This window comes from Pipistrellus kuhlii, unplaced genomic scaffold, assembly GCF_014108245.1.
Source record: "Pipistrellus kuhlii isolate mPipKuh1 unplaced genomic scaffold, mPipKuh1.p scaffold_m20_p_1, whole genome shotgun sequence".
Lineage (NCBI taxonomy): Eukaryota > Metazoa > Chordata > Mammalia > Chiroptera > Vespertilionidae > Pipistrellus > Pipistrellus kuhlii.
In genome coordinates, this window is record NW_023425404.1 from 9842940 (window position 1) to 9855892 (window position 12953).

Below are 12953 nucleotides of genomic sequence, written 5' to 3' on the forward strand. Positions count from 1 at the left end.
GAGGAAAAAAAGAAAAAGAAATGTATTCTTTTGACCATTCAGGTGTGGGGAACTGGACAGGATACTTCATTGCCATTCTGGATTATGGTGGCCCTTTAGTGGTTTTTAGGAGTAAGAAGTGAAACTGGGGGGGGGGGGGGGGGGGGGGAAGAGCAGTTAAATCTATAAAAGTAGAGAGGAACTAGAGTTATTCAAGTGGCAAAGCATTTTGTAATTTCTTTTGAGCAGTCCAATCATGGGTAGACTCTGCCCTGAATTTCATTTTATAAAGGACTAGCAGGTACCACATAAAAGAGCCTTTAAACAAACCTCAGCCCCTAATTCATAAGGGTGCTTCCATAGCCATGCTGTTTGTAAGGATAAATGCAAATCTAAGAGGTTTTAAAAAATATTTCTCTGATGCTGAAAGGGAAAGAGCTTTCCCTTTCCTTTTTCTTAAGATATTTTCTTTAGAAAAATTGTAATATATATCCCTTTTCTCTGTTTTTGAGATGTATATAAATATTTTAAGAAGCTGAATAAGCCTTCTGACAGTTTTATATCCCAGGACTGATTTTCTGAGGGGCTTTGGAGCCACCTCTGAAATGTAAGCACCTGGTCTCCCTGAATCTGTGGGAGTTCAGCCTAGTGCCTGGCTCCAAGTAATAACTTCCTGTTTGACATGGAGATGTGAGATACAGTTAACATGTATGCAATGTGTGCCTGGCTATATAAAAGAATGAGATTTCTTTGTCTTTTCAATCTCTTTAGCAGCTTGCCTGATACGCATCACAGTCTGATTTAATACTCATTTAATAATACAATTTTATTTTTAAAAAATACATTGTTTATTGATTTCAGAGAGGAAAGGTGAGGGAGAGAAACATCAATGATGAGAGAGAATCACTGATCGACTGCCTCCTGCATTCCCCCTGTAACCTGGGGCATGTGTCCTGACCGGCTATTTAACCGTGACCTCTTGATTCATGGGTCCATGTTCAACCAGGGAGCCATGCCAGCTGGGGCAAAATTCTTTCTTTTCTTTTTAATTGATTTTTATTTTATTTATTTATTTATTAGAGAGAGGAAGGGGATGGGGGAGGTGCAGAAGGACATGAATTTGTTTAGGCATTCATTGATTGATTCTTGTATGAACCCTGGCTGGGAAACAAACTGATAACCCTGGTGTATTGGGGCTATGCTTGAGTTTAACCAACTGACCTACTGGGCCAGGCCACTATCTTTGTTTTAACGACATGCTAAATTGAAACAGAAATACAGGAATGTGCTGCGAGTTGGTGACAGAACTAGGAATAGTGCCAGGAGTTCTACTCTGATCCTTAATGAGGAGGAGAAAAAGAAAACCCAAAAAGACCACACTTCTTCCACCAAGTAATTTAGTTTGATCTTTCAAGCTAAGTGGAATGGCTTTTCTCTGGGGCTCAGTGTAATAGAATGCCTAATACTCCTCAGGGGCGGTTATTTGTGGCTCATAATCTTGTAATCCTGCTGTTTGCACAAATTCAGAATAGGTCAAGGAATCAGATTTTTCCCCAGAATGACCTTTTTGTTCTAAAAATAAGCCAATATTGTCCCTATAGGGAAGACGGATGGAGCGTTGAAATAATGGTTCTTCAAATCCCAGTAGTTCCCGTGTGTGCCGAGAAATTACCTGAAATACAAGGATAATTTTTTAATGGGACTAACCCGAAAATACAACTATATCAAAGCAGTTCTACTTATAATCATAGGCCTTTTGAATGCTAACCTTCTAAGCTATTTCTACGGGAAAATTAAGTAATAAAAAGGCTTAGTAGCCTGGCCTTATCAACACAAAGATCTTGAGACATGTAACATGATTTCTCTCTCTTCTTTTTTTTTTTTTTTTTTAAATATATTTTATTGATTTTTGTACAGAAAGGGAGAGAGATAGAGCATTAGAAACATCGATGAGAGAGTCATTGATCAGCTGCCTCTTACACACCCCCCATTGGGGGTATGGCCGTAACCAAGGTACATGCCCTTGACCGGAATCGAATTCGGGAACCTTCAGTCCCCAAGCCGACGCTCTATCTATTGAGCCAAACCGGTCTCGGCTGATTTCTCTTTTTAAAAATCCTATTTAAAGGTGTTTCTAGGCCCTTGCATCCGATGGCCACGGATGGGTTCATTTATTTCCTTTTGAGCAATCTGACCAACCATCTGAGTAAATAATATGTTCAGATTAAGAGCCCTGTTTCTGGGAAGGTTAATAAATAACTTGTCTATAGGGAGCTCAGTTAATCTGCAACTAAAAAAAAAAAATTATTCTGAAAATAGTTATTCAATATTTTTGACTAAAAGTAAATCTTAAATACTAAAAGCAGACATTGAAGTACCAGCTGTTTTATTAGTACCCATACTTGTAAAGTCTTTTAATACATCTTTTGCCATAATTTTTAGTGTTTCTAAAACATAATTCATTTTCACTGAGCACCATGCCACTTACTAGCCTAGGTCTAGCTGCCACTGCATTTTCTAATTTTAATCACAGGTCTGTTACTAACACTGATATTTGAATTTATATTCTGCATCTGGATGAGACTGTCACCCATGAAATTGCTGTTGGAACACAGCCAAAGGAGTATGTGGAATGGATTTTTTATTTCTTTGTTGTTGTTGTTGTTGTTTAGTTTAAAACCACTGGCCATAGTTATAAGACTGTAAAACTTATGTCACAGACAATTCTAAACCTGATACTAGACTGCCCATTAGCCATATATTGCAGATAGGAAAGGTAACTTTCTTCTCAAATCTTAACTTGAATTGGTTTTGTTTACACTCCAGAGATGGTTTGTGGGTAAAAGAGAGTTGCCTTGCATTTCCAGTGGGATTACTAATTAGGTCTGTAGCAAGGGATTCCTAAGAGTTCAAATCCAAATTACTACAGGTGGCTTTTAAGAATTCTTATTTATAACTGATATGCTAACATTGAGCACCTTGCTTGGTCAGCACCACATCCTGACTCTCCTTTTGAATGTCCCTTTTGAATACCAGAAGGAGTTATTTCACAAATTCACTGAAGTTTACAGAATTGGGCCTATTGTAGGCCACAAGGGTCCAGTATTGTTTAATATTCTAATGTAGAAATAAAGTGTGTTGTAAAGCCAATTGATTATATGTGGAATCAATAAATATAATCTGATCATCCCTCTAATTCAGTGATTCTTAAAGTATATCTGAGGTGTACTGATGGACCATGAGGGCTCCAAACTTAATCTAAAACTGAGTTCTTTCTTTAATTTTGATTAATAACAAACAATAGACTTTATTTTTGCCTAAGAATTAGAGCATTTTACTAGTAATTTGAGTTAGAAAGGATTATTAAAACTAGGTATTCAGGAAGATTAATATTAGAATTTTCCAAGGATTCTTAATTCCATATTCTAGGAACGGGGCCCATACTCAATGCTTGCAGAGCACCTACTTCACATGGTCTCAAGTTGGTATTTGTATCACCTTAGTTTTCAAGAAGATTCTAATTATTTCTATGTGAGTTGATCATGGTTTTCAAAGGATGCTAGTTTTGGTTTATTTGTAAACCACTGATAGTTTTGCTTCATCATTATCAATTTATTAGATGCTGCTTAGTTATTTTATAGTAGCAGTGCTCACTTGCTTAATTGAAACCAATGATTTATTTGTTGTTGTTGTTGTTGTTGTTGTTAAACCTCACCCGAGGATTTTTTCTCCACTGATTTTTTAGAGAGAATAGAAGGGAGGGGGAAGAGACAAAAAGAGTGAAACAATGATATATAAAAGACACATTGATTGGTTGCCTCTCATACATGCCCCAATTGGGGCCAGGGATCCAGTCTTCAGCCCCTGGGCCAACACTCCAACCACTGCCCAAACCAGCTAGGCCCCTGTGAGTTATCTTAATTAAACCTAAAGACATAATTGTTGTAATTCAAACATGAATCATCTATAGCACCATTATTAAAAAAAAAGGTGTATAGTTTCCTTAAAATCAGCTTGTTGATACATATAACAATGTGGATCAATTAAATACATTTTGCTAAAGGAAAGACGCTTAAGTCAAAGGCTACATACTATTTGATTCCATTTATGTGACATCCTCGAAAATTCAAAACTAAAGGGACAAAAACCAGATTAGTGGTTGCCAGGGACAGGAGGGATGAGCTGACCTCAGAGGGTATATGGAAAATATTAGGGAGATAGAATTGTTCTGGATACATGATCCTGTGTATTTGTCAAACTGTATACCATGAAAAGTGACTTTATGAAAAAAATTTTAAAGCATATTTTTATTGATTTTACACAGAAAGGAATGGGGGGGGGGGGGAGAGGGAAACATCAATGATGAGAGAGAACCATGGATCCACTGCCTCCTGCATGCTCTCTCCTGGGGATGGAGCCTGCAATCCAGGGCCCATATCAAACCCAGGACCCTTCAGTCCGCAGGCTGACACTTTATTCCCTGAGCCAAACTGGCTAGGGCTATGCAAGTTTTTAAGAACCCAGGATGTTGTGGTAACCCTGATGGCATATATGAATCAAATGAATCTAACTGTATTAAAAAGTAAGACAAAAATGCCATTTAAGGAGGTAGGAAAGAAAGAAAGATGACTCTGAAAAACATTGCTTTATCTATGTAGTGTAAAGCTAAGAATAAAACCACTGCACACAACACTGTACTCTATCTGATAAATGTGTTTCTCATAGGGATACATATTTACAGATAAGGGGAGCCAGCTTCTCACTGTCAGAGAAAGAAGTTATAAAAATCAAAGGGAAATAGGGAATAAGAAGGCTGGAAGGCTGGAATAAACCTTGTGGTACCGGACTAGAGTCATAAATATTAATCAGTATGAACTCATAGTGCCAAAAAGTACCAAAAAATGCAAGTAAAAATAGGGGAGCATGCAAAAGGACACAGAAGCCAATGTGAAAGAGTCCCAAAAAGGGAGAGAAGGGACAATTAAGCATTGGAGAGAGTTCTTTTTTTATTTAAATTTTTACTTATTGGAGAGAGAGAGAGAGGGGGGAGGGGAAAGAAAGACAGAGAGATGAAAGAGAGAAAGAGAGGGAGAGAGGGAGGGAGAGAGGAGCATTGATTTGTTATCCCACTTGTTTATGCATTCATGGATTGTTTCTTGTATGTGCCCTGACCAGGAACAAAACCACAGCCTTGGCGTTTCAGGACAATGCTCTAACCAGCTGAGCTACCCGAGCAGGACTTACAGAAGAGTTCCCTGAGAAGAATTCCAATTAAACATGGAAGGGCTCTAGCTGGTTTCACTCAGTGGATAGTGTGTTGGCCTGTGGACTGAAGGGTCCCCGATTGGATTGTTGCTGGCTTGCTACCCAGTAGAGGGCGTGCAGGAGGCAGCTGATCAATGATTCTGATCACTGATGTTTATATTTTTCTCCCTCTCCCTTTCTCTCTGAAATCAATAAAAATATATTTTTAGAAAACATAGAAGGAATGAGGGAAATAGAAAATAATCATTAGAACAACATAGTAGTAACTGCTGCAGGCAAGAGCCATTGATGAATGCTAAGTACAACTTGAAGGAGAAACAGGATATTGCCACAACCTCAAACTGTCTCCTCCAATATATTTATTACAGTGGTAGTTTTACTCTATGTCCATAAACTCTTTGATACTCTTCCCTTCAGGAAGTGGAGCTTAGTTCCCTTCTCTTTGAGTGTGGGCTGGATTCAGTAACTCACTTCTAATGAACAGAATATGAGAGGGAAACACAGTAACTTTACAGTGAAGAAACTTGGCAGATACCACCTGAACCCAGTGATCAAGATAAACATCTCCAATAATGAGTTGTGTTGATGTCATGTACTGCCTGAACTTATGAGACGAGAAGGGCCCTTCTGTGATATTTATTGATTTGTCATAGTCTTCCCCCCAAAGCATGGGAAACATGGGACAAACTAAAATGCCTGACAACTACTCTTTAAAGTGTCAAGATCATGTAAGACAAAGATGGATCAAGAAGCCCTCACCCATTAGAGGAGACCGAGGACGCATGACAGCTAAATGCAAGGTGGTATTCCTGATTGGGTTGTAGAACCACAACAAAAGGACATCAGTGGGAAAATTGCAGAAATATTAATAAAGTCTGTAGTTAGTAAAGTCTTCTCTACACATTTACCTTTTCTCTGTCATCCAAGTGTGTTGTAGGAAGGGCAAAGGGAAAGGTGAGTTATTTCTGCAGGTGAAGCATGAGTAATTGCAAAATTAAGGCAGTTGAAGAGATTAGAAACTGGCTCTAAATGAACTGTAAGACTTGTGAATGTGGCACATAGCTCAAATGTGGTTCCATTTCTTAGCAGCATGTTCAGCATTCTGTACCCTCAAGCAACCTGCTCTTCCCTCACTCCCCCACCTCTCCCAAAGCTCATGAGAGGGAGAGAGAGCATGAAAAAGAAAACTTCATTGCTTGGGCATTGTGGATGTACTTGGTACTATAATTACAACAGTTGGATAAAATATGCTTAGAATATCTATAAGGAAGGGAACTATGGCATAATTAAGTTCAGGGATGATCTCTAAAAGGTTGCCTGTGTCAGAGTGTATAATTAACTTTTCTATGTGGACCTAAGTGTCAAGTAATGCTTATCTAAAATATCTTTGAATGTCTTGATCTTCATGTTACTCTAGTGACGTCAAGGAGCAGCCACATTTGTCTGGTGACTTTAATAATGAATATTCCGAAGTTTGCTTATTCAAACTTCTTGGGATATTAAGAATAGATGACTGGTTTCATCACTTACTCAAGGATTTCAGAAGATTTTAAAGACCTCTTATTTCTTATAAGACCAGAAAAAACACAATTGGAATTTTCAACATTGCATGTTGATATTGTGTTTTTGGAATCAGAATGTCAAGGAGGCAAAATGAATCAGCAGACTCTTAAATAAACTTTCTATATATAGAAAACCCTAAGTGACCAGTCAACTGAACAAGTGAAGACCGTATGACTGTTTGACCTGTTGCTATGATGTGCACTGGCCACCAGGGGGCAGACACTCAATGCAGGAGCTGCCCCCTGGTGGTCAGTGCACTCCTACGGTGGGAGCACAGCTCAACTGACCAGTAGGTGCCAGATGCTGGGCTCATGGCTGGCAAGCATCGCTGCAGCTGCGTGAGTGGCAGCACTACTGAGCTGCGGTGGCAGCAGGCGCAGTGGGGACAGGATGAGTGGGAGTGGCATGGTACCCTCTGGTTTTGGGCTCCTCCCTGGCTGCCTGTCGTTTTGCACACTACTACATCCCTTGGGAATGTCAGACTGCTGGTTTCAGCCTACAGGGATCGGGCCAAAACTGGCAGTCAAAGGGTCCTGGATATGAGAGGGCACAGGCCAGGCTGAGGGACCCCACCCTTGCAAGAATCCATGCACCAGGCCTCTAGTTTCATGATAAAAAGCAAAATTTTTGGTACTTAATGTTTCAGGAATTTGGATTACAAGTTACTATTTTGATAATTTTGTTCTTTACTTTTATTTATAAAATTTAATATACTATAAACATAAGTAGGAATTAGAGATCATAAACGCAGTCACATCTTTAAACATAAAAAATAATAGGATGTATCTGGTAGCTCTTGGTAGCTATGTGACGGCATGGTAGGAAATACCAATTTGTCATAAGTGGTCCTTTTCTACATTATGAACATGAGATTCAGGTTATAAAATTTCTCATTTAGATTGTAGTTTAAGTAGAGTATGGATTGGGAAGTCACACAAAATAGATTTGAATCCTGGCTCTTAAATTTACTATCTTGTGCAAGTTGCTTCACTCTTCTGGGCCTCAGTTTTCTCTTATATAAAATGGGAATAAGTGGTATAATACTATATATATGGTGCCCAACACACAGTAAGCACTTAGAGAGGATAGTTATTAATAGAATTCAAGAGATTAAATGTTCAGTTAGAATTATGTGTTTAATAATTTAAAGGATTTCTTTATATCTTGTTGAAAAATGGGTTAGGTATTAAGTATAATTTTCTTATTTTCTAAATCATGTGACTGATGGAATTATATGGTTCTAAGGCCTGATCAAAAGTCACATAGGGAACAGATTCCAGGGTTTACCTTAGATGTAAAGAATCAAAATCTTGCCGAAACCGGTTTGGCTCAGTGGATAGAGCGTAGGCCTGCAGACTGAAAGGTCCCGGGTTTGATTCCGGTCAAGGGCATGTACCTTGGTTGCGGGCACATCCCCAGTGGGGGATGTGCACAGTGGGGGATGTGCAAGAGGCAGCTGATCAATGTCTCTCTCTCATTGATGTTTCTAACTATCTTTCTCTCTTCCTCTCTGTAAAAATCAATAAAATATATTAAAATAAAATAAAATTACCAACTGTATTAAAAAAAAAAAGAAAATCTCTGGAGTGTGGAGCTAGGAATCTTTTTTTTTTTTTTAATCTCACCTGATTTTTAAGACTATCTGAGTTTGAGAATTACCAAGGCAGAACCTTTTACAGGCAATATTTACTGAATGGAACCATGTGTATGTTGGGGAATATTAAAGGAAAGGACATAAATGAATTTATGTGTGTGAGGCTTTGTAAACTATCAAGCACTATAAATAAAGGGTACTGTTATGCAAAGAAGCATGATCATAGCCTGGTGCTAGAAAGATTTTGGGAAATTCACCAGAGAGGTGAATGTAAGTTGTTTTTCAAGTTAGGTAGCAAAGCAGCAACATATGGTGTTATGGAAGTGCCAAATGGATGTCAGAGACATAAAATGTGTAGCTTGAGAGGAGAGGTTACTATGACCTGGGAAGGTTAGGGAAGACTTCTTGGGAAAATGAAAATTGAGCAGGGTCTTAAGGATGATTAAGATTCTTATTAGTCTAACAGGGGAAAAGGGAACTGGGAAAGCTGCAGAGGGAGGAATGCAAAAGCCAGGTTTGGGAAGGTGTGAGTTAGACCTGTGAGGCTGGAGCAGAAGATTCATGTAGAAGAGTGGTAGAAGAGAATGGTGGTTGGAGAAAACTTGTGGAGAACCTCAAATCCTAAACTAAGGAGTTGAGTCTATATTGTAGGCAGAGGGGATCCAAAGAAGGTTTCTGAGTAGTATATAAATGGTTGGAAGGTGAGAGTTAAAAGTAGTGCCTTTGAATCCAAAGGGCCTACAGACAGAGGCTGAAAGCAGGAATATTTTAGTTATAAGGAAATAAAGGTCTTAACAAATGGGAATGGAGAAAAACAGATGCTATAGGAGGAACTGACAGTTCATGGGATCTTTGTGGTGATCCAGGGAGAGAGAAGAAGAAACACTGTGAGCCTGGGGACTGGGAGTATACTACTACTACTCACAGAAATAGGAGGCCAGGGGAAGGAGAAAAGGAGGTTGGTTGGAAAATAGATAGTAGCATTGTTAACAGTGCTCTATGGGGAAATTTGATATACAACTCACCTTCATGTCTTCAAAATCTGTTATCCCTATCTGAGGGAGGTTTGAGCAGTTTACATGGATGAGTTTTCGGCCACTGATGAAGTTTGTGGTAAAACACTCCTGTCAGTACAATGAGAACATCACTCAAAAGATGTACAACAAATGGAAAAAATGAAGGAAGGGATGAAGAAAGAGAGGGCAGGAGGGAGGGAAAGGGGGGGGGGACGGTAAAAGGAGAGAGAGAAATGGAGAAGGGAGAAAGGAAAAGTAGCAAGGTAGAAAGGGAGGAAAAAAGGAGAGAAGAAGGTAAGGAAGGGAGGGAATAAATCATGTTTGTCTCCCTTTATGTACTGAGAAAATTTTAAGTGTAAATTTAGTAATAATTCTAATAATCACACATATTTTTCATCTAAATTTTTGACAAAATTTCATATTGCCCCTTAATTTTTTTTGGGGGGGGGGGCCACGATACAACCTTTCATGCCTCAATTACATTGTTACAGGGTTACATAAGATTCCACATCTTGTTTTGTGGTAGCTCAAGAACATAGTTGGCATCAATGAAATGAGGACTCACACTATCTTTTAAATAAAACTAATTTTGATATGGATGAGGACAATGGGGGGTGGGGAGGGGACGGAGGGTGGGGTGGGAACCTGGTGGAAGGGGGAAGAAATGAGGAACCTTTGTAATAATATGAACAATAAAGATTGATTTAAAAAAAACTAATTTTGATTAATTGGCTATTTAAATTAGTACTGCTAGGTGCTCATGATATAGAATGTTAGGAATACTTAAGATTAATAATACAAGTTCAAGTTAGGGAGCTAAAATAACTTCACAAAGAACCAAAAAAGTCTACCTTGAATAAAGTCTATTAAAAAATACAATTTCCTATGAAAAGAGGCCTATATAAATTTCTTAGTCTTTATTCAAGGATTGCAGAGAAATAAACTGTGATAAATAAATAAAAAACACATATAAATGTGACTCTCACTTCCTGTCCCAAAATATACATCATTGGGAAGACCCAAATTAAAATCCAAGTTACCACTACCTTGGTCCAGGACATTTCTATAATCCTTCTAGTAAGGCAGAGGCAAGAGCTCGGGTAAAATAGAGGAATAAGAGGTAGACAGATGAGAATATGATTTCGAAAAATGTTATTTTTGTATACCTTGTATTGAGGGAAGCCTAACTCGCTAATCCACTCTGCAACTTTTTCTGGGCTCCAGTTAAGATGTTCAAATTGTAGCTCAGGCCTTTCATTTTTCTCGGCCAACTCTGGGGGCAAATCATCCTCTAACTCTGGGGGCAAATCTACAGCTTTTTCACTCCATGACTCTCTTAAATGCCTCAGAAACTCGGACTCATCTAAATCCTTACTGGTATCAGTATGCTCATACTGTATTGGGTGTTCTTTTGAAAAATCATCATCTATATTTATTGTCTCTACTTCTGTTACTATGAAAGAGCCTAGCTGTTTAGTAATTCTTTTAGTTCCCTTTACTAATGACTTTATTTTATAGTGGGGATCCAACAGCTTGTCTTCATCTACAAAATGCTTAAATTTGATTTGTTCTAGCCTATCTTCCTTGTTTAATTTTTCATGTGTCTCTCGTCCAAATAGTGGTTTTGCTTTATCTGGCAACTCTACATCTTTATCCTTAGTTGGCTCTTTTTGTGTCTTCTTTTGAATCTCTGATTTGCTCATTTTTAGTGACAAATGAGGACTTATTTTTAGTGACAACTGAGGACTTGATTTACTTTGGGTCCCTGGTTCTTCTAGAATCCATGATGAAGACTGTTCTGGAGGCTCTAGACCTTCCTTTTCAGTTGACTCTCTCAGTATATCATCTGATTCGGACTTCCTAGGTGGTGCTAGTCCTGTCTCAATTGATTTTCTTTGCTTATTTTTTATAACTGTTGGTTCAGTATCTTCTGGTGATTTTAGAACTTTCTCCATAGTTGAATTCCTTCTTGTCCTCTCTTGAATTTCTGGTTTGGTCTTTTCTGTTGACTCTAGACCTGTTTTCTCAATTAGTGTTCTTGATGTTTCCTCAGGAAACTCTGATTTTATCTCTTTTGGTGGCTCTGGAACCTCCCCCTCAATTAACTTTTTTTGTGTCTCCTTAGTAGACTCAATTGATTTCTCGCCTGGAAACTCTGGTTTAGTCTGCTCTGTCCCTTTTTCCTCAGGTGGTTTTCTTCCTATATCCTCTACAACCTCTGTCTTAGTCTCTTGTGGAAGTTCTAGACCTGCCTCCTCACCAGACTTTCTTGGTTTCTCCCTTGGAAACTCTAGTGTAGTTGGCTCAGATGGCTCTATCTCTTTCTCCTCTGGAACCTCTGGTTTGGCCTCTCCTGGAGGCTCCAGACCTGCCTCCTCAGTAGACTCTGTTGGTTTCTCTCCTGTAAACTCCAGTTTGGTCAGCTCAGATGGCTCTGTGCTTTTCTCCTCAGATAATTTTCTTTGTGTCTCTTCTGGAAATTCTGGAGCGGTCATCTCTGGTGACCGTAGATCTCTATCTTCAATTACTTTTCTTGGTTTCTTACTTGGAAATTCAGGTTTGATTTGTTCTGAAGGTTCTTCATTTTGCTCCTTAAGCAATTCCTCTGGAACCCCTACTTTGGTCTCCTCTAGTAAATCTAATCTTGTCTCATTGATTGTGGCTCTTGGAACCTCAGACTCGGTTTCCTTTGGGAGCTCTAGATTTGTTTCTTGAGCTGGCTCTTTGAATACACCTTCTGTAACTTCTGGTTTGGTCTCCTCTGGTGGCTTTAGGTCTGGCTCCTCCTGTTTTTCATCCATAGGGACCTCTAAATCCTTGAAAAGCTCTCTTCTCATCTCTCTGGATGTCTCCAATATTACCTCTTGGGAAATCCCTACCGCAGTCTCCTTTGAAAGATCTATCTCTGACTCCTTGCGAATCTCTTCCTCTCCTATCCTAGCTGGTTTTCGTTGTGGGTGTACATCCTCAGCACTTTCTGGCGTCTGGTCTTTCAAATTCTCTTCTTCCGCCTCTGGCTGCGGCTCTTGGTGAATCTCTCCAAGTGGCTTTGGGTGTGTCTCTGCCGGGATGACTGGTTCGGCATCTTCATCCGTTTTAGGAGGCTTAGGTTTTGCTGGTATCTCAGTCTCCAGGTCTTCATCTTCACCGGGTCCAGAATCATAATCTTCTGGGACTTGAGCCATGGCGCAGATTAGCCAACGCGCCCTGGCCTCCTAGCAACCCCGACTTCCGATAACGTCTCTATGGATACTACGATTTCCGGCCGGGTCTTCCTGAATCTTCTCCAGGTTTTGTTTGTCCTCACAGCCCTGGACTTAAAACAACAACAACAACAACAAACAAACAAAAAACCTGCCAAAAGCACGCAGTAATCCTCCCCGCGTCCGCGTTGCCAGCCCGCCCCTCCGGCCAGAGCTCCCACGACCGCTCGGGGCGGGCGAGCTGCCCCTTCCGGCCTCGGGCTCCGCTCGGCCTTTTCCGGCTCTTCCTGACCGCGGGGGCTCTGCCTTCGGCTGTTTCCGGAGCGTCCCGAC

The 12953-nt window shown here is 39.7% G+C and overlaps 1 protein-coding gene across 1 annotated transcript; it reads right to left on the bottom strand.

Annotated features, from left to right (window-relative positions):
- Nucleotides 1–1026: 1026 nt before the first annotated feature.
- On the bottom strand, nucleotides 1027–12935 carry SAMD15 (sterile alpha motif domain containing 15). The gene is made up of 3 exons (XM_045577679.1): nucleotides 10584–12935; nucleotides 9427–9525; nucleotides 1027–1651 (listed from the first exon to the last, which is right to left on the bottom strand). The coding sequence occupies exons 1-3, from the start codon at nucleotides 12600–12602 to the stop codon at nucleotides 1439–1441; spliced, it is 2331 nt and encodes a 776-aa protein (XP_045433635.1). The 5' UTR covers nucleotides 12603–12935; the 3' UTR covers nucleotides 1027–1438.
- Between the last annotated feature and the right edge of the window lie 18 nt (nucleotides 12936–12953).

Excerpts from the sequence above, each read along its gene's own strand:
- SAMD15 (XM_045577679.1), bottom strand. The coding sequence starts at position 12,602 with ATGGCTCAAGTCCCAGAAGATTATGATTCTGGACCCGGTGAAGATGAA. Across the intron at positions 9,526-10,583 it reads TAGGCTTCCCTCAATACAAG|GAGTGTTTTACCACAAACTT; the intron begins GTATACAAAAAT and ends TTGTACTGACAG. Across the intron at positions 1,652-9,426 it reads CAGATTTTGAAGACATGAAG|GTAATTTCTCGGCACACACG; the intron begins GTGAGTTGTATA and ends CTTGTATTTCAG.